This window comes from Emys orbicularis, chromosome 10, assembly GCF_028017835.1.
Source record: "Emys orbicularis isolate rEmyOrb1 chromosome 10, rEmyOrb1.hap1, whole genome shotgun sequence".
In the NCBI taxonomy this organism is placed as follows: domain Eukaryota; kingdom Metazoa; phylum Chordata; order Testudines; family Emydidae; genus Emys; species Emys orbicularis.
The window spans coordinates 40,027,671-40,047,009 of record NC_088692.1 but is presented as its reverse complement, the minus strand read 5'-3'; the positions used below and the strand labels follow the sequence as shown (position 1 = coordinate 40,047,009).

The window sequence follows — 19,339 nt, the reverse complement described above, 5'->3', positions numbered from 1 at the left end:
GTTGGCAAGTTTTCTTATTGCCTTTTCAAACCTGCCAGAATGTGACTTGGAAGGTCAACAGGAAACACTGTGTCCAGCTGGTCACTGGCAATCTCAGTCCTGGAGACAGTGGCTACCAAAGTAAAATGGAGAATGCCTCCCACCACATCTACTGGCTCCCATGTGCCCCCCAAAGTGTGCTGAGAACAATACTGCTCACCATCTGGCCAGGGGAACTTTTGACTTGGCTTGCTGGTGAAGTCTGGCTGAACTAGGAAGAAATACATGCAAATGCCAGGTCCCGTTTTCTTGTTGTAAACAATCAGAACTGAGACAGCATTAATGCTGTCTGTAACATGCCTTCCTCAGGCAGGTTAGGACTTTGCCCAGGCCCTTAATTACCTTAGAGCATCCTTACCCGACTAACATTAAACTGCTGCCTAGATTTGGTCAACTATGAATCCAAGCAACACTGTGGCCATGGGGGCTATCCAGGGCCACAGACTGCAGCGCCTTACAGTTGAGATGTAATAGCTTGTAGGAATGTTGCCTGATAACCATGCATAGCGCCAAAACTTCAGTCATGTCCTTCCATTACTGAATGAACTGTCTGGACTGTTAGTGTGTCAGAGCCCCCTTGTGGCCATTCAAAGGAACAACTGCTTAGCATCCTCCAAAAGCAAAGCATCACTCTCCGTGCTCCACCTCTTTTCCAGACACAGAGCCCTGTCCATCAGACTCCTGGAGTAGGCTAGAGCCATCCAAATGCTTCTTGGGCATCCCCCATTGTACCTCCTGCCTACACAGTCCTGTTGACAGCTTATTTTTATTACGGTAGTTTCAATCAGTGGAGTGTATTTAAAGAGGATCTCAAAATACTTTACAGATGTTAATTCATCCTCATCACTCCCCAAGTAAAGTAGATCAGAGTTTTCCAGAGGACTGGAGAAGGGCAAACATAGTGCCTGTCTTTAAAAAGGGGGGCGGGGGGGAGAGGATCTCAGAGACTTATGGACTGGTCAGCCTAACTTCAATACCTGTAAAGATACTGGAACAAAGTTTTAAATTCTCAATTTATAAGCACCTAGAGGATAGAGGGGTTATAAGTAATAGTTAACATGGATTTGCCAGAACAAATCATGCCAAACCAACCTACCTTTCTTTTGTCAGAGTTCCTGGCCTAGTTGATGGGGGGCAAGCTGCAGACATGATATATCTTGATTTTAGGAAGGCTGTGTCCCACATGATATTTTCATAAGCAAATTAGGGAAATGTGGTCTACATGAACTTATTATAATGTGGGTGCATAACTTTTGAAAAGCTGTACTAAAAGTAGTTATCAATTGTTTGCTGCCAAACTGGGAGGGTGTATCTAGTGTGGTGCTGCAGGAGTCTTTCCTGGGCCCGGTACTATTTAATATTTTTGTTATTGACTTGGATATTGGAGTGGAGTATATGATTATAAAATATGTAAATGACACCAAGTTGGGAGGGATTGCTAGCCATTTTCATTGATACTCCCGGAGCTTCCTCACTGCTAGAGATGGGCTGACTAGTACCGAACACAGTCTAGTGCTTCTGTTCTCTGGTCAGTTATAGAAAATGAACATGACAATCTGAAGAGTTCTCTTTTTTTTGAAAGGATCAGCCCTGTGATGCTGGGAGCTCCATATTCCCCAGGGATAAATGGGGCTTCAGTATTACCCACAGATAGAAACCAGGAGATTCTGCTGAAATTCAGCCTCCTGAATTGTGGGTTCGTTTCCTAGCCCCAGTACAGCTAAGGCATGGCTTGGCTGTGCTCAGTACACTGCAGAGCAACTTAAAGAACACCCCGGCAAAGTGATTTCCTATTTTAATCATTGCTCACTGCTCAAATCTATAACCGAAGTAGGATTCTCTACCATTTTCTCTCCCCACCAGTGCACACACACTCATTTGCCTTTGCATAGCCACTGAGTATAACAGGCCCTGTTTAAGGGCACTGATACATTTGCTGTAGGAAAATAATCAGACGGACTTTGAAAACTGTTCCAGCAGAACTTCTTCAGGGGCTGATCCATGGTCTACTGAAGTCAGTAGAAATCTTTCCACTGAATTCAATGGGCTGAGGATACGGCCCTGAAAACCACTGCACATTACTGACTAGTGAATTAGTCAGCAGGAAACTATGAGCAAAACAGGGGTATTATAGTCAAGTAAGCTTTGTCCAGTTACTCTGACAACTCTAGTATTATTTATGATATTTCTGAATGTACTGTAGTTTAAAAAAAAAAAAAAAGGAAAGGAAAAGAAAAAGGGAAGGAAGCTGCCTTGATATGAACCATTACAGCAGAGCCGTCCTGCTACAATAAATCTCTAAGAAGAGGGAAGAACCCACCAGTGTGTGTGCAGACTAGCAAGCATCTAGCCTCCATTTTATCATCCTCCAATAAGCAGACCAGGAATAGCTCAAGATCCAATTTCACTGACTCCAAACATGGGATAACAGGACCTGTAATTCATGCAAGGTCTGGTCTGCTCTAATCCAGCTCCGAAAGGGTTGGTTAACAGCACTAACACCACACTTAGGCTTGCAAAGAAGGCTATGTCCATTAGCCCTGCTTGTTAGCATACATTTTCTTGCTGCAAAGCACTTTGCTCAACTAGGCATACATTTCCAAAAGTGACCAGTAGTTTAGGTGCCTCCATTTCAGGATGTCCAACTTGAGACACCTTAGAGCATCCTGGTTTTCAGAGGGCAGCACTTTCTGAAAATGAGGCTCCTTTAAGTTGTCTCAATTGGGCTCCCAAATCCCTAGTTACTTCTGAAAACACAAGCCCTCGTCCCAATTCACTGCTGTATTATGGTCACTTTGGGAAGAGACATAGCCTAGGAATTTGAGTTGTGGACTGGTATGTGGCTCTCCAGAAGTTCTATTCCTGACTCAGGCACCAACTCCCTTGGGGGCCTTGAGAAAGTCACACCACCTCTCTGTGTCTCAGTTCAGTCACTGATGACATTAACAGAGCAAGGTCAAGGTCCACCCTCACAGTCATGTGTTGCCATAGTCCCTTGGTAAGTCAGGACCCCAAGGCACTCGCCATCTCACCTGTCAAAGTTCTGAATCAGGGGGAAGAAGAAATGTCCAGCTAAAGAACTGAATTTGTTTGGGCCACAAGCCGGTTCCACTAGAGACTGACCCTGTCCAAAAGAGAAAAAGAGGTTTAGAGAGGAAACATAGTCAGCCGCAGTAAGTGCCTCTGAAGGGGTTACACGACCTCACTCCTCAGTGCTATCAGACCTAGCTGCTGCAGAGAGGGGAAAGCACCGTAGTAGCATTTTTTTTAGCACTGAAGTGTCTTTTGTACCTTGCAGTGTCCTGACCTACCACTGCTGCTCTCCTACACTCCTGACATTGCCTCTGACTGGCATTTCCCAGCTGGGCCTACACTGGTTCAACACTGCATGCTTGAGTCAAATTCCACAGAGTTGGCTTCCCCATTTCCAATTCCTCCTCATCCCCATCTCTGAGGAGTTCTACACAGTCTGGGTCCAGTCCTGTAGTATGGGAGGGGGAAAACTTGAGGGGAAGCAAAGCAACATGCACAAGATAAGCCTCACTTCTGAGCCTCACCTCCCAGCACAGGAGGTAAAGGAGCTCTGGGAGTTAATCAACAACTTCTATCAATGCAAGAGTAAGGGAAGCTCTGGGGGTTAGAGATACAAAATGGAGGTGGTTGGTTCCCAGGATGGGACTGGAGGAAGGGGCTGAGAAATGAGTGGTGGAGCTACAGCCCCGTCATGGGGGTAGGCAGAGGGCAGCTCTGTGGACTGGAAGCGCAGAGTGGAGACTGGGAGCTCCCAATGTGAGGCAGGGAGTTCAAGATATAGAGAAAGTCCCCTCCCAACATGGGGCAGGAGTGGGGATGGGGGTGCGAGTGCTTCAAGGAGCTGGATACAGTCCCCTGCCAAGGAGACACAGAAGACTGTGGAATTCTTTTTTTAAAACCAAGTTACCCAGCCCTTTCATGATGCTGCATTGGTCCCTGGCCTGGATAGGATTGTGGCAATTCTCAAAGTTAGCCCTACTGCAGCTCTCTCTGCTTTGTGGTATGAGATGCTCCTGTATTTCCACTGTTGAGCAACCTAGCCTCACCTTCGCCAAACGGCGCGTCTTGCTTTGGATCCTCTCATCCACAAACCTTCTCCAGTTCTGGGAGCTGTCACTGCCAGGGACGGTCTGGATGCAGGGACTCTGGGTGCTGCGGGGCTTATTTTTCCCAGAGGCCTGAGGCTGAGAGAGTTCCTGAGCAGCCAAAGCTAGGACCTAGATAAATGGAAAGAGGTTCCATTAGAAGACAACAATTCCTTCTCCCTAACAAAGAGACTAAGAGCAACAGTCACCTGCACTGAGCTTGTGGGAGTAGGGCAGGAATGAGGAGAGGGGCGGGCACAAAAGAGCTCAAGTGAGGGTGGAAGGACTTACCCCACAAGTTTGAGGCAACCGAGTGCCTCTGAGATGCTGCAGAGGGTATTCAGCAGAGGAGCTTACCTGTCCAGCCTGAAAAGCAGACAGCGGCTCCTTCTCTAGGTACAGTAAGTGAAGTGGGGTGGCAGCATGGGGAGGGTGCCTGGTTAAGAAGTTAATCAGGCAGTAGACTGAAAAAGCACCAGGAAATTTTAGTAGACTCCCTAAAAACCACTGTCTGCTTCCAGACAAGTGGTCACCATCCTGGCCTATGCGTTGCTATCTCTTCCCTCCCTGGTTCCCATCACAACTGTACAGTGCGTTAACCTTTGAGGGCAGGAAATGAAGGGCAGTAACTGATGTTAACGTAACAGCTTCCCCCAGGCTGCTCCTGCTTCGCCCCATTGTCCTTTTTAATCAGGAGTCAAGGGATTACCCCAGCTCCTCTCCCAGAGACAGGTCTGATGCAACAGGGGGACTCATGGATGGGAAGGTAAAAGGAAGGGGAGGAGCTAGAGAACAAAGAGGAAGGAAGAGGTGAGTCACTTACATCCAGAATGTCCATGCGCTGATAGAGACTGTAGTTCAGGGAATAGAACTGGGAAGTCAGATACTGCACCACCTGCACCAAGCCAGGGAATAACGAGCATGAACCAATAACTGGGGAAGAAACCTGCTCCCCCCCCCCCAACTCCTCCCCGAGGACTGGAGTTCTAAAGAGGAGAAATCCTAACTCCTGTTAGTAATAAACCAGGAAAATCCACAAATGGGGGGAGAAGAACCATCCGAGCAGGGGAAATTCAGGGACTTGCACTGCCACACCCTCCCAAGAGGAAGCCAATACCAACCAACATGACTCTGGCATTCTATAGCACCTTCCACCCGGGGTCTCCAAGTGCTCTGCAATCAGTAACTAATCCAACCTTAGCACATCTCAGAAGCAAAGAAGTCTCCTTTCACAGATGCGGAAACTGAGGCACAATGAGGCTATGGGACTTGCCCAAGGCTAGCTAATTTGCCCTGAGACACACTCACATTTCTCCATCACCTCTGGACACTTCCTATCCAATCATTTCAATTGTCTAAATCTCTAGCCCAGAGTTTCCCTCTCAGCCACTAACCCTCTAACACCTTGGCTCCAATCATCCCAATGCAGATACTCGTTCCAGTTCATGGCCCAGCTGGTGAGGAGGCAGGACAGCTCTTCACACAAACTCAGCCTGCTCCCTAAAGGGTCATCCAGCCCGCCATCATGGAAACTGCTTCTGCCAGGCCAGCAAGAGACACCAGCTGCAATTGCTCAAATCCTTAAGCCTGTGCCTATTACGAGGAAGGAGAAACACAGAGACTCACTGGTACTGGATCTGTGATGGTGACAGCCACTAGGGCTCTCTTACGGAGCTCCACAAAGCCTTCTATGTAGGTCTTTTCCTCCAGGTGCAGCAGTACTTTAGTCAGCTCCATGCTCACCTGCACAAAATACAAAAGCAGAGAGGCCACCTGCTGGGCAGCAAGCTCTTCCCTCTCCTGAGGGTTTACAAAGGAAGATGCAAAAACAAACTTCATCTTGGCTGCCTCTGTGAGAGGACTGGACATGAAGAGGCAGGGCCTGACTATTAGACACAGCAGAGGACATGACAAGCCAGGGTGCCACTGAGATGGGACTGCTCAAAGCAGTGACTAACCACTTGGTTGACGTCCATGCCCCTTTTAAACGTGGCTTTTGGAAGAACCTTAGTGTCAAGGAATGGAGAAGACACCTCAGTAAAACCTACAGTGCATGTGTGCAGTAAGTGATCCCTCTAGTGGCCAGCAGGGGCGGCGAGTTATATTCTCTTGTGGTGCCCGGGCTCCAGCAATATTCAGGGCTGGGGGCCCTGCTCCACCAATGTTTGGAGTTGAGTCTCTCCCCTGGCCCCTGCCTGCCCCCCACCCCCGAAGCACCCCTGCCTGAGTGAAAGCGGCACAGCTCTCCCTGGCCTCCGCTGCCAGCAGCTACGGGCCAGCAGCAGGCTGAGGCAGCTGCTGTTGCTACTGTACCTCAGGAGGGGGAGGAGGAGGAGCAGGAGGGGGAGGAGGCACACACGTGCTTGGCAGCCCTCCCCTCCCCAGACACCAGACGCGGAGGAGGCTTCCGGTGGGAGACATCTGGAGTGGACCTCCGTGATTCACCTGAGCAGCTGCTGGGGCTTCGGTGAGTGTTTGACCCTGTGATCCACCCCGCTCTCCCCTGCAGCCACCACTCCTGCAAACACTGGGCAAGGGGCAACCCCATCCCCCACCCAGGGCTGGTGCAAGGAAGTTTCGTGCCCTAGGCGAAACTTCCACCTTTCGGGCCCCCCCCCCCCCCCCCAGCTAACCCCGCCTGGGGAGACTCCCCCCGCGGCAGCTCCACCTCCTCCGCTGAGCACGCCGGCGCCCCTCTAATTCTCCTCCCCTCGCAGGCTTGCGGCGCCGATTGGAGGAGACTTAGAGCGGGAGCTGTGTGCTCAGCGGAGGAGGCAGAGTGGAGGTGATCTGGGGCGGGGAGCTGTTCCCCTGTGCGCCTCCCCTCCCCCCGTTACTGCGGGCAGCCCTCCCCGCGCACCCCCGCCCAAGCTCACCTCCACTCCACCTCCTCGCCTGAGCGGGCTTTTAGGCACCCCCAACCACTAGGCGGCCACCTAGTTTGCCTAAATGGTTGCACCGGCCCTGCCCCCACCCCCAGTGAGGCTATGGCGAGGGGAAGCAGGGGAGGAAGGAAGCCATATGTGATGGCAGTTCCCTCCCCCCCAGCACCTACCACCCCCTCCCAGGCCCCCAAACTCCCTCTCAGAACCTGCACCCAAACTCTGTCCCAGAGCCTGCACCCCTCACCCCCTCCTACACTCCCAGCCCCTGCCCAGAGCCTGCACCCAGCACCCAAACTCCCTCCCAGAGCCTGCACCCCAACCCCCTTCCCACACACACCCTCTCAGAGCCTGCACCCAAACTCTGTCCCAAAGCCTGCAGCCCTCACCCTCCACCTACACCCCCAGGCCCTGCCCCAGCCCAGAGCCTGCAGCCAGCACCCAAACTCCGTCCCAGAGCCTGCACCCCCACCCCCTTCCCACACACCCCCTCCTGCACCCAAACTCTGTCCCAGAGCCTGCACCCCTCACCCCCTCCTGCACTCCCAGGCCCTGCCCCAGCCCAGAGCCTGCACCCAGCACCCAAACTCCCTCCCAGAGCCTGCACCCAAACTCCCTCCCAGAGCCCCACCCCTTTCCCTAGCCCAGAGCCTACAACCAAACTCCATTCCAGAGCCTGCACCCCCTCCCTCCGCAGCCCCTCCCATCCCCAAACTCCCTCCCAGAGCCTGCACCCCCACCCTGTGCCCCAGCCCGGAGCCTGCACCCAGCACCCAGCACCCAAACTCCATCCCAGAGCCTGCACCCCATACCCCATCCCAGAGCCCAACTCCCCACCTACACACCAATTCCCTGCCCCAACCCAGGGCCTGCACCCAAGACCTCCTCCCCCAACCCAAACTCCATCTTAGAGCCTTAGGCAGGTGGGGGGCAGAGTTTGGGGGGGGGGGAGTGGGCTCTGAGCGTTCTGGGCACCACCAAAATTTCTACAAACCTGCCGCCCTTGGTGGCCAGCCCACACAACAGAATAAGAACTTACAACTGCTACCAGTTACATCTCTTGTTCAGTTGGTAGAGGCCCATGCTTTTGGCACTGAAAAGATCCAAGTTCAGTCCCTGCAGATGACCCATGGTGAAGAGCCATTGCATCAGCAACCCCTTGTCCCAATTTCTCTCTGCCCACCCAGGCTCTGCATCTTGACTAGTCTGCCCCAAACATCTCTTGATGAGGAGTCAGAAAGAGTGGAACACAATGGGTCTGACGAAAGCATAAAGACATTTTGTTGTCTTCTGATTTGCATTGCTGCACCTGCTTAGGCTTCAAAACTGCTCCACAGGCAGCTCTGCTCGCCCTGGACAAAGTGTGCCACTTCCAATATCCTCCTCAACCCGAAGCTCACTGGAAGGCTCTACCTGTCTCCTGGTCTCCATTCCCACTACAAAAGGATTCCAAAAAAGACAAGAAGAGCCAGCTGCCATCACCATGGTCTGTCCCAACTCCAGGACAAGTCAGCCTGGTCTGTCGCTCTTTATATGTTACCGTCTTGCACTGTGTTATGCCTAGCTTCCTTCTGAGGCCAAGATGGCAACCCTCTGACTAAAGCCCGTTGGAACAGCTCATGTGGCCTTACCTCTCTTGTAGTAGCTGAATTCCTTCGAATCAGACTCTCCAAAACCTTCATTGTAGCGTCCCACTTGTCCATGTCTTCAGATCCAGTTAGGACTAAAGATAAACAAAAACCAACTACTTCAGCTCTGCTGACCAGCTGAGACAATGTTTCTACTAGCAAGAATCCCAGAGATATCCCCTCCCTTCCTGCTCTTCAAGAGAAAGTTGCAACCAAGGTCAGATGTAGAAATTCTGCATATAGTGTAAGAACCTGGATAGACAGGGAGATAGTTCTTATGCCCCTGAGTCTCCCCTGCTCTAACTAGTCTCTTCCATCAGGAAGAAAACACCAACTCAGCAGAAAGATCAGACACTAGGAACTAAGCTGAGGTTACTTAGGCCTGGTCTACACTACAATGTTAGGTCGACATAAGCTGCCTTGTGTAAGCTTAGTTATGCATGTGTCTATGCTTAAATTTGTCTCCCACCGACGTAAGCTCTCCACTATGCCAACATAGTGACTCCACCTCTCCAAGTGGCGTTGAGCCATGGTCAGTGTACTGAGGTCAACACAGTGTGAATGTAGACACCTATGATGACCCTAACAGTCCTCCAGCAGTTGTCCCAGAATATTCAACACTGACCACTCCAGTCACAATTGTGAACTCCACTGCCCTAGAGGTCACGGAGTCCAGAAGTCCCATCACCCTTTAAATTCCCTGCAAATTCTGAAATGCCTTTTCCTGACTGTCCAGCTTGGTGAGCACACCTAGCAGATCTCCACTATTGTATGCAACTGCCCAGCTGACTATGCTGGTTATATGTTCCAGATGCACTATGGCCTGGAGTGGATCTCCTGGGCCTGTGGGGAGAAGAGGCTATGAAATCACAGCTATGGACAGCTATGAACACATTGCACGGGGGATGCAGGAGAAGGGGTATGCCAGGGATCAGCGGCAGCACTGCATGAAAGTGAAGGAACTGCAGCAGGCATATCAGAAACCTTGGGAGCCCAACAGTCAATCTGGTACTGAGCCGCAGACATGACGCTTTTACAAAGAGCTGCATGATATACTTGGCAAAGATCCCACTGCCATCCCGCACAGCGCCGGGGATACCTCTGAGGAGCCTAAGTCACAGGCCACTGCATGAAAGGAGGAGGAGGAGGATCATAGCATCATAGGACTGGAAGGGACATTGAGAGGAAGGGGACATGCAACTGGGGTGGTCCAGCTATGCTGAGAGCCAGGATCTGTTTGAGATTCCACCGCAATCCAGTCAGTCCCAGCAGTCAAGCATACGCAAGCCCGATGCAGGGAAAGGAACCTCAAGTAAGTATGTAAATTAATTTCCCATTTCAATGATGGCACCCCCAACTTAGCAGGATCACAGCTGTGACATTCCCCAGGGTGCAACCTGAACTGTTGTGTCCTCTTAGTTCTCTAGCCTGGGATGCCTTTTAGATTGCTCTGCTAATAAACAGCAAACCCCTACAGGCTCTGTTCACTCCCAGCCACCAGCATGCAAAGTCACTCCCAGCTGAATACATAAATGATATGCCCTGCCATCCATGAACAGATACAGGGCGACACCCACATATCCCTCAGTCCCAGCCTTGCCCCCCAGAAATGTACTGTTCACTAGCCCACTGGAGGGTACAAGCTCATAAATTAGTCCAGCATTCCAACAAAGGGTAATGAACATGCAACAGCCCTGCTGACCCGAGCTGAGATTTCCCAAACACTTCAATCAAACACACTGGTTTAGATAAAAGAGTAAAACAAGTTCATTAACTTGAGAAAGATCGATTACGTGATTTACAAGTGATAAGGCATAAAAGTCAGAATTGGTTACAAAAGAAAAAAAAAAGAAAAGATAAGCATGCAAGCTAATTCCTAAGCTTTACCAAGGCTAGTAAGTTTAAAAGCAAAAAGGTTTCTCTCACCCGAAAGTTTACAACGGTCTGTACTGGCTGGAAAACCTCCAGGCCAATACCACTCTCCCCAGTTCAATGATGTCCTTTTGTCTTTCAAGCAGGGAGTGGGGAAGAAAGGTATCTAGAGGCATTTTTCCCCCTTATAAATCTGACCCTTTGTACTGGAAAAGTCTTTGCTGGGTTATGGGGTCAGGCAGTTCCATGGCATAAGTGAGCTGCCAACTGTCTTTCAGGTGAATTGTAAATTTCTTATTTCCAACTCCCCTGCTGGTGAATCTGTGATTAAGCATCAGAGAGGTAGCCGTGTTAGTCTGTATCCACAAAAACAACAAGGAGTCTGGTGGCACCTTAAAGACTAAGGGCTCGTCTACACTGGCAATTAACAGCGCTGCAACTTTCTCAGTCAGAGGTGTGAAAAAACACACCCCGAGCGCAACAAGTTGCAGCGCTGTAACACGCCAGTGTAAACAGTCCCCCAGCGCCGGGAGCCACGCCCTTGTTGAGGAGGGTTTTTTTAAGAGCGACCACGCAAGGCACGTTAAAGCGCTACCACGGCAGCGCTTTAGCATTGCCAGTGTAGACTAGCCCTAACAGATTTATTTGGGCATAAGCTTTCGTGGATAAAAACCCCACTTCTTCTGATGCATGAAGTGAAAATTACAGATGCAGGCATAAATATACTGACACATGAAGAGAAGGGAGTTACCTTAAAAGTGGAGAACCAGTGTTGACAAGGCCAATTCAGTCAGGGTGGATGTGGTCCACTCCCAATAATTGATGAGGAGGTATCAATACCGAGAGAGGGAAAATTGCTTTTGTAGTGAGCCAGCCACTCCCAGTCCCTATTCAAGTCCAAATTAATGGTGTTAAATCTGCAAATGAATTGTAGCTCTGCAGTTTCTCTTTGAAGTCTGTTTTTGAAGTTTTTTTGTTGAACGATGTGAGTAATGGCTGCTATGACTCTGCAAGGGACATGTGACCAGCCCACATGACTCTGGATTCCATTTTGGGAGCATGTATTTTTCCACAAACTGGGCTGGGAACTGTTTTTGAAATAAAGGGTTCCCACCATATTCTAAAGCTATATAAGGCAGGAAGTGACATCATCTATTGTTCTTCACTCCTCACAACTGAACACCTGAGAGAAGCTCCTAAAGAAAGACTTAGAATGGGGGAGGGGATCCCAAGCTGCAGAACAAATGCAGCTTATCCCTTAAGAATCTGCAAGCCTACTTGTATCATAAGCCAGGGTTAGAATTTGCTAATTCATATCCTATCTTTCTAGTATTTTAGGCTTAGTTTGCAGTTTTCTTTATTTACTAGATAATCTGCTTTGATCTGTTTGTTATCCCTTAAAATCTCTCTTTTGGTAGTTAATAAACTTGTTTATATTTTAACCTAAACCAGTGTGCCTTTAAGTGACGTGTCTGGGGGAAAATCTCAGCTTGGTTACCACAAATGTGCATATTCCTCTCCACATTGAGGGAGGGGAGGACATATTAATGAGCTTACACTGTGCAGATCCCTGTGCAGTACAAGTCGACATAATTTTGGGTTTATACTACAGAGGGGGGTGCGTGCCTCAGGAGCTGGGAAACTGGCTGGGGTCTGCTGTTTGCACTCAGATAGCCCAGTCTGGGTGAGTGGCGCTACCTGCTGTCATGTTGGGTGATAACAGGGCCTGGGTGAGGCTAGCTGTGTCCCCAATCTAGTTGTGTGTCTTAGAGAGATGCAGCAATTCCCACAGCTTCCAGACTGCACCTCAGGGGTGACAACCCGTCACACCCGTATCATGCAACTGAGCAATTCCCTCCTCATTTCCCTCACCCCTGGCGTGCCACACTCACCATGGCTGGTGCTGAGAGTGGCGCTGTGCACAAGCACTCCCAAGCAGAAGTGTCAATCAGCAAGTCTTGTTTAAAACTCTAGGGGAGCAATGGAAGGGAATTCTGAACCTTAACTTTCACTTTCTATTGTGACTATATGGACAATGGTACCTCTGTGTGTTTTATCTGTAGCTACTGCCTTTGCAACCTTGAGGAGTTCCCCCTCCAAACCCACGGAACGCATGAGCCAGAAAAGGAGGAGAAAGAAGATGACTTGGGATCATATGTTCAGCGAGATCCTTCAAGCCACTGCTGCATTGGACAGTGAGCACAGGGCCTGGAGAAGGAATATTGCAGACTGTATGGAGAAGGAAAGAGCAGACAGGAGAAAGGCCCAGGAGAGGGAGATGCATCAGGACATAATGGGGTTTCTCTAGTTGCAAAACACAGGTGTTGCAGACTCTTGAAGACCTACAGGTTCAACAATCCCGGGCTGGACTCCCTTTGCAGTCCATAGAGGACTCCAGTATAGCACCTCCCTACAGGCCCCCTCAACATTCCACATGGCATCAGGGGCCACATCCCTATCCCTACCTCTCCACACCAGAGGACTTTAAGGACAACCAGAGCCAAGGTTGACGTACATGTAGCTAAAATAGACATGAATGTTCCTTCCCCTTCTTTAGGCTTTGTTTCATAAATTAAGGTTTTAATGTATTTGTTTTTAACTTGCACAGAATTGTTTTTGAAGTGTTTTCATTACTCAATAAAACTCTATTGTTTGGAAAATAATCCATCTTTATTAGTTCCCAACCTATGCTACATAATGCCTGGCAGTAGTAAAAGCACCACTTAGAAGTTATCATGTCACAATGCACAAAACTCATAGGATCAGTGGCACAGGGTAATAATCATAAATGCACAGAAAGCACCACAACATTAATAGGTTCATTGTCAGTGTTATGTACACAGATGTACACCAAGCAGCAGGGCCAGGTAAAGCATAGGACACCAGAACGCATTACTGTGGCTCGCTGTTAAAGTGCTCTTGCAAAGCTTTCATGAGCCATATAGCTCTGCACTGAGCTCTTCTCATAGACTGTGTCTGGCTGTTCAAACTCAGGAGACAGACACTCCACCTCCACCCTGGCAGCAACTACAGTGGAACCCCGCTACAACGCGATCATTGGGGTCCAAAAAATTCAATCGCGGTAAATGCAGGGTCGCCTTATAGCGGTGTTCCACTGTACTTGTGTTCAGCTTCCGCGCCCTGGCTAGGGGGAGGGAGGGAGCAGGGGGAGAGAGAGAAGGGGGGCGGCCAGGGCTTCCTTCAGCCAGGGCGCTCGCCACTCGGCCCCTCCTGCCGCCAGGGCCCGATTCCTGGGGCGGCACTTGGGATTGCCGGCTGGGGGGGGAGGGGTCACGGGGCTTGCCGCGCTCCGGCCGGAGCTCCAGCCAGGAGAGCGGGGCCACGGGGCTGCCGCGCTCCGGCCGGGGCCACGGGGCTGCCGCGCTCCGGCCGGGGTCACGGGGCTGCCGCGCTCCGGCCGGGGGTCCCGCCGGGGTCGCGGGGCTGACCGCGCTCTGGCCGGGGCTCCAGCCAGGAGAGCGGAGTCACGGGGCTGCCGCGCTCCGGCCGGGGTCGCGGGGCCATGGGGCTGCCGCGCTCTGGCCGGAGGTCCCGCCGGGCTCACGGGGCTGCCGCGCTCCAGCTGGAGTCGCGGGGCTGGCCGTGCTCCGGCCGGAGGTCCCGCCGGGAGAGCGGGGCTGCCGCGCTCCGGCCGGGGTCGTGGGGCTGCGGGGCTGGCCGCGCTCCGGCCGGGAGAGCGGAGCTGCCGCGCTCCAGCTGGGGTCGTGGGGCTGGCCATGCTCCAGCCGGGGTCACGGGGCTGGCCGCGCTCCAGCCGGGGTCACGGGGCTGGCCGCGCTCCAGCCAGGGCCGCGGGGCTGGCTGCGCTCCGGCCAGGGCCGCGGGGCTGGCTGCGCTCCGGCCCGTGGTCCCGCCGGGAGAGCGGGGCTGCCGCGCTCCGGCTGGGGTCGTGGGGCTGCGCTCCTGGCTGCGCTCCGGCTGGGAGAGCGGGGCCACGGGGCTTGCCGCGCTCCGGCCGGCGCTCTGGCCAGGGGAGCGGGGCCCCCAAAGACGACCGCTGCCGGCCTGCCGCGCCGACTGCCGGGAGGGCTCCGTGCCACTCTGCAGCCCGCTCCCAGCAGGGCACTCCCCTCCTCCGCGCTGCCGCCCCCTACATCGGTCGGCGGGGAGGGAAGGATGCGGGCTGGAGCCGGCCCTGCCAGGGACAGAGGTGAGAACCCCAGGGGCGCGCTGGGGCTGCAGGGAGAGTTGCTCCTGCTGCAGCCGCTGGGGCATGGATCCCAAAAGCCCCACGCCCGCCAGACTAGCCCCGCGCCTGCTGCAGCCGCCGGGGCCAGACTCGCCCCGCGTTATAAACGAATTCGCGTTATCGCGGGGCGCGTTATAGCGGGGTTCCAGTGTATTCCCCCTTTGCTTCACAGATTTTATGCAGGACGCAGCAGGCAGCTACATCCATTGGGATATTTTTCTCGCTGAAATCCATTCTTCTGCCAGCACCCCTTCAATCTTCCAAAAGCACACCCAACTGCCATGCTGCACCTGCTGTGCCATGAGTTGACTCTTTCTTTGGTGCGGTCGAGGTGGCTGGTGTACGGCTTCATGAGCCAGGGGAGTGATCCTGGGGGACCCCAGGATCACTGGCATTTCACGATCGCCAGTGGTAATCCGCCACTCAGGGAAGAAAGTGCCTGCTTGTAGCTTTCCAAACAGTCCTGTGTTCTTAAAGATGCGTGCGTCATGAACCTTACCTGGCCAGCCAACACTGATGTCGGTGAAGTGTCCCTGGTGACCCACCAGCATATGCATAACCCTAGAAAAACAGCCCTTTCTGTTGATTTACTCTGTGGCAAGGTGGTTTGGTGCCAAAATAGGGATGCGTGTGCATCATCTATCGCTCCACCGCAGTTCGGGAACCCCACTGCTGGAAATCCAACCATTATATCCTGCACATTGCTAAGTCTAACAGTCCTGCATAGCAGGAGAAGATTAATGGCCCTGCACATGTGCATGACAACGGCCACCACAGTGGATTTTCCAACTGCAAAATGATTTCCCAATGACCACAGTTTCCAAAATGCAATCACCATTCACTTCTCCACTGTCAGTGCAGCTCTCGTTCTGGTGTCACTCCATTGGATGGCTGCAGCAAGGTTGGAACACAGATCGAGGAATGTGGCCTTGCACATCTGAAAGTTCTGCAGCCACTGCTTGTCATCCCAAGCCTGCATTACGATGTGATCCTGCCAGTCAGTGCTCGTATCTTGGACCCAGAAGCGGCACTCCACCATTTGCACCTGCTCCGTGAATGCCACCAACAACCTTGAATATGGTTCTCACTATGTCCCACAGCAATCTGCTCTTCAGCAAATCATGTTCCTCGGAGCTCTTCTTGTGACTGCAAATACCCGAGTATCATGCATACTGTGCTTGCAATGCTCATGACAATAATGCATGCTACGTGCTTTGGTCAGAGATGGTGGACAGCAACAGGCCCCAGGCAGGTTCTTTGGGTTTTCAAAATAGGCATGAAAATGATAGGATAGAGATAGCATTATGGGGTGGAGAAAGTTGCATGATGGGAACTTGATCCTGCAGTAGCAGTCACCCTTGCGCAATTTGTTTCTGCCCCACTGTGCACTGCCAAAACTTCCCAAAAGACAGAGCACTGGACCGTGGCATACCTTCTCATGGTGCACTGCACGTCGAAACAAATGCCCCAGGTGAGTATGCCCAGTGTGGATGCAAGGAGCCAAGTATGCACGTGCACAAGTGTGGTGGCTTTATGCCGACATAACTTGCATCAGCAAAAGTTTGTAGTGTAGACATGCCGTTAGGAACTAACAATTCAAAACTGGAACACCAATTTCCGAAGTACCACAACTTTGAGTCAACTCACAAAAACTAGCCTGTACCAGGAACCACCCCAGAACAGAGTAAGAGATGAGCATTTCCAAGTGAAGATTTAATAGACTCTACCCAGAATCTCCTACCTTCAATACAGTCTCGGATATAGACAGGAGCTTTCATCTTCTTCAGCTCTTTATCTTCTGACATGTCGTAAGGGACGAGATCATCATCGCTGTGAAAGAAGCGTAGGCATGAATTAGTCCACGTGGATTCGACCAGGTCACCTTCTCCTCCTTCATGCTAAACAGACAGACAGGGCACATTCTCCTCCCTTCTCACCTTTCCATCCTTACACCAAACAGAGGTTGCTCGGTACCCCAACCTACAAGGATCCAGCAGGCAAAGGAAGCATTGGTTATCAAGCGTTGAGGACGGTGAGATGGGTAGAGCTCTGCAAATCCGTGAATATCCATGGACCATTACTGTGGATAGTGGAGTGGATGCGGATACAACCACACAGGGCTCTAAAGATCTGCTACTCCTTAACTGCTCTGCTGATGAACAGGGAGGCATGTAAAATAGGTAAACCCTTTCCTGCACTTCCCTAAACACATTAACTAGTGGAGCTCAGCAGCCAATGGAAAGCGGAAACTACATTACTGTAACAAGGGAGAAACTGGTCAGGAAGAAGCCCTATCTCTGTCTCTGGCGGAGCCTGGCCTGCGGCGTCCAGCTCGGGCAGCCCAGTGGCAGCCTGTTGCTGGACAGCAGGCGAGAGTTGGGGTTGACCAGCACCCGTTTGCCATGGCGCTTCCCATCCAATGGCTCGGGCCCCATGGAAAGGGCCAGCATCCCCACCATGGCCCGGCAGCACTGACCGCGCTCCCGGCCCACCGGCTCCTGGGCAGCAGGGCCCTCCCCCAGCCATGGGGATTGGAGCAAGCAGGGCCCCAGCACCCCACCCCTCCGTCCCGCGCTGCTGCTTCCGGGTGCTGTCGCTCGCTCGCCCCCGGGAGTAGCATGCGATGTGACACCCCTTCCCCCCACACCGCCCCTTCTCCTCAAGGCCCAGCCCCCGCACCACCCCTTACCCCCAGTCCCTGCCCTCACACTGCCTCTTCTCTGCAAGACCTTGCTCCCCCACTTGCTCATCTCTGCTCCCTCCCTGTCCCCTCTCCCTAGCCCTTGTGAGACGGCTTACAGATAGAGGTAAAAGCCTGCTAGTGGATCGCGGGTTGATCCTGGCACAGGTGCCACAGGACTCTTTGTTGCTTTTTATAAATATTAAACAAATTAAACCTCCCAAACACTTGTCTGACGTGGGTGATATTACTATCCCCATTTTATAAATTGGGGAAACTGGTATGTCATTCCCCCAAATTGTGCCTCAAAGACTCAGTGGTCATGCTGCATATAGAATCTTCCCGTATTTGACCACTAGATCAGGCTTCAGAGTTGGTCTGTCGGACTAGTTGCTTTACTCGGCTACAGAAAAAACACCCTCTGTAACATCTGTGTCCAAGAAATAAATCCTGAAAATTTTTTCTAGTTTGTTTTTTCTTAATGGAAAGCACTTCACGTGGGAAATGAAGTTAGAGCCCTGCCTCTTAACGATTCCTACATGCTGCTCGCTAATTACATGAGGCACAGGGTGAGTGCGTGCAGTCCAAAGCCCTGTGCGAAAATTCCGTAAGCTGAAGAACACTGTTGTCTTGATCTGTACATTGTGTGAAAAGAGCCTCCATCAGCAGCTTGGGTAGTGGGAGGATAAGGTGTCAACAGCTCTGTTGGCGAGGCAGGTCAGTGTCTGATCTGAAACTGGATCAGCAGAGGGAGCATCCTGACTCTCAAAAATATGGAAAGACCACATAGAACATAAAAATGGCCCTACTGGGTCAGACCAAAGGTCCATCTAGCCCAGTATCCTATCCTCCATGAATTTATCTAGTTCTTTTTTGAACCCTGTTATGGTCTTAGCCTTCACAACATCCTCTGGTAAGGAGTTCCACAGGTTGACTGTGCGTTGTGTGAAGAAATACTTCCTTTTATTTGTTTTAAACCAGCTGCCTATTAATTTCATTTGTTGACCCCTAATTCTTGGGTTATGAGAAGTAGTAAACAACACTTCCTTATCTACTTTCTCTACACCAGTCATGATTTTATAGACCTCAATCACATCTCCCCTTAGCCGTCTCTTTTCCAAGCTGAAAAGTCCCAGTCTTATTAATCTCTCCTCATACGGAAGCCATACCCCTAATCATTTTTGTTGCCCTTTTCTGGACCTTTTCCAATTCCAATATATCTTTTTTGAGATGGGGCGACCACATCTGCACACAGCATTCAAGATGTGGGTGTACCATGGATTTATATAGAAGCAACATGATATTTTCTGTCCTATTATCTATCCCTTTCTTAATTATTCCCAGCATTCTGTTCGCTTTTTTTGACTGCCGCTGCACACTGAGTGGATGTGTTCAGAGAACTATCCACAATGACTCCAAGATCTCTTTTTTGAGTGGTAACAGCTAATTTAGACCCCTTCATTTTATATGTATAGTTGGGATTATGCTTTCCAATGTGCATTACTTTGCATTTATCAAAATTAAATTTCATCTGCCATTTTGTTGCCCAGTCACCCAGAAAGATAGAGAAAAGTCTGTGTCCAGGATTGTGGTTTGGAAAGACTTTGGGAATTGCACAGCTGGGCTAGACAGTTGTTGGGGAATTACACAGTAGTGTCTGTAACTTGAAAATGTGCCTTTTTAAATATGGGAAAATGTGGCGCTGCATGAGATAACTTTAGTCTTAAATGGGCATTGAAATTAGTTGCTGCCTACGTCAGAGGAGGGAATGTTTTATCAAAGGTGAATGATGTCTTTTTTTTTAAAATCTTGGTAGCCCAGCTGGCTACTTAATTTAGCTACTGCAGGCCTTCACTACCCAGCCCCCATCCAGAATTGTCATAGAGAGTGGATGGATTTCCCCTTGCTAT

The 19,339-nt window shown here is 51.1% G+C and overlaps 1 protein-coding gene across 1 annotated transcript in view; it reads right to left on the bottom strand.

The window, feature by feature from the left end:
• TELO2 (telomere maintenance 2) overlaps positions 1 to 19,339 on the bottom strand; it is a 51,380-nt gene that overhangs the window by 6,486 nt on the left and 25,555 nt on the right. The window contains exons 12-17 of the mRNA XM_065411748.1: positions 16,491 to 16,579; positions 8,671 to 8,762; positions 5,784 to 5,900; positions 4,981 to 5,052; positions 4,119 to 4,289; positions 3,072 to 3,163 (exon numbers count right to left, since the gene is read on the bottom strand). Coding sequence (XP_065267820.1) covers positions 3,072 to 3,163; positions 4,119 to 4,289; positions 4,981 to 5,052; positions 5,784 to 5,900; positions 8,671 to 8,762; positions 16,491 to 16,579 — 633 coding nt within the window. The remainder of the gene's footprint in view (positions 1 to 3,071; positions 3,164 to 4,118; positions 4,290 to 4,980; positions 5,053 to 5,783; positions 5,901 to 8,670; positions 8,763 to 16,490; positions 16,580 to 19,339) is intronic.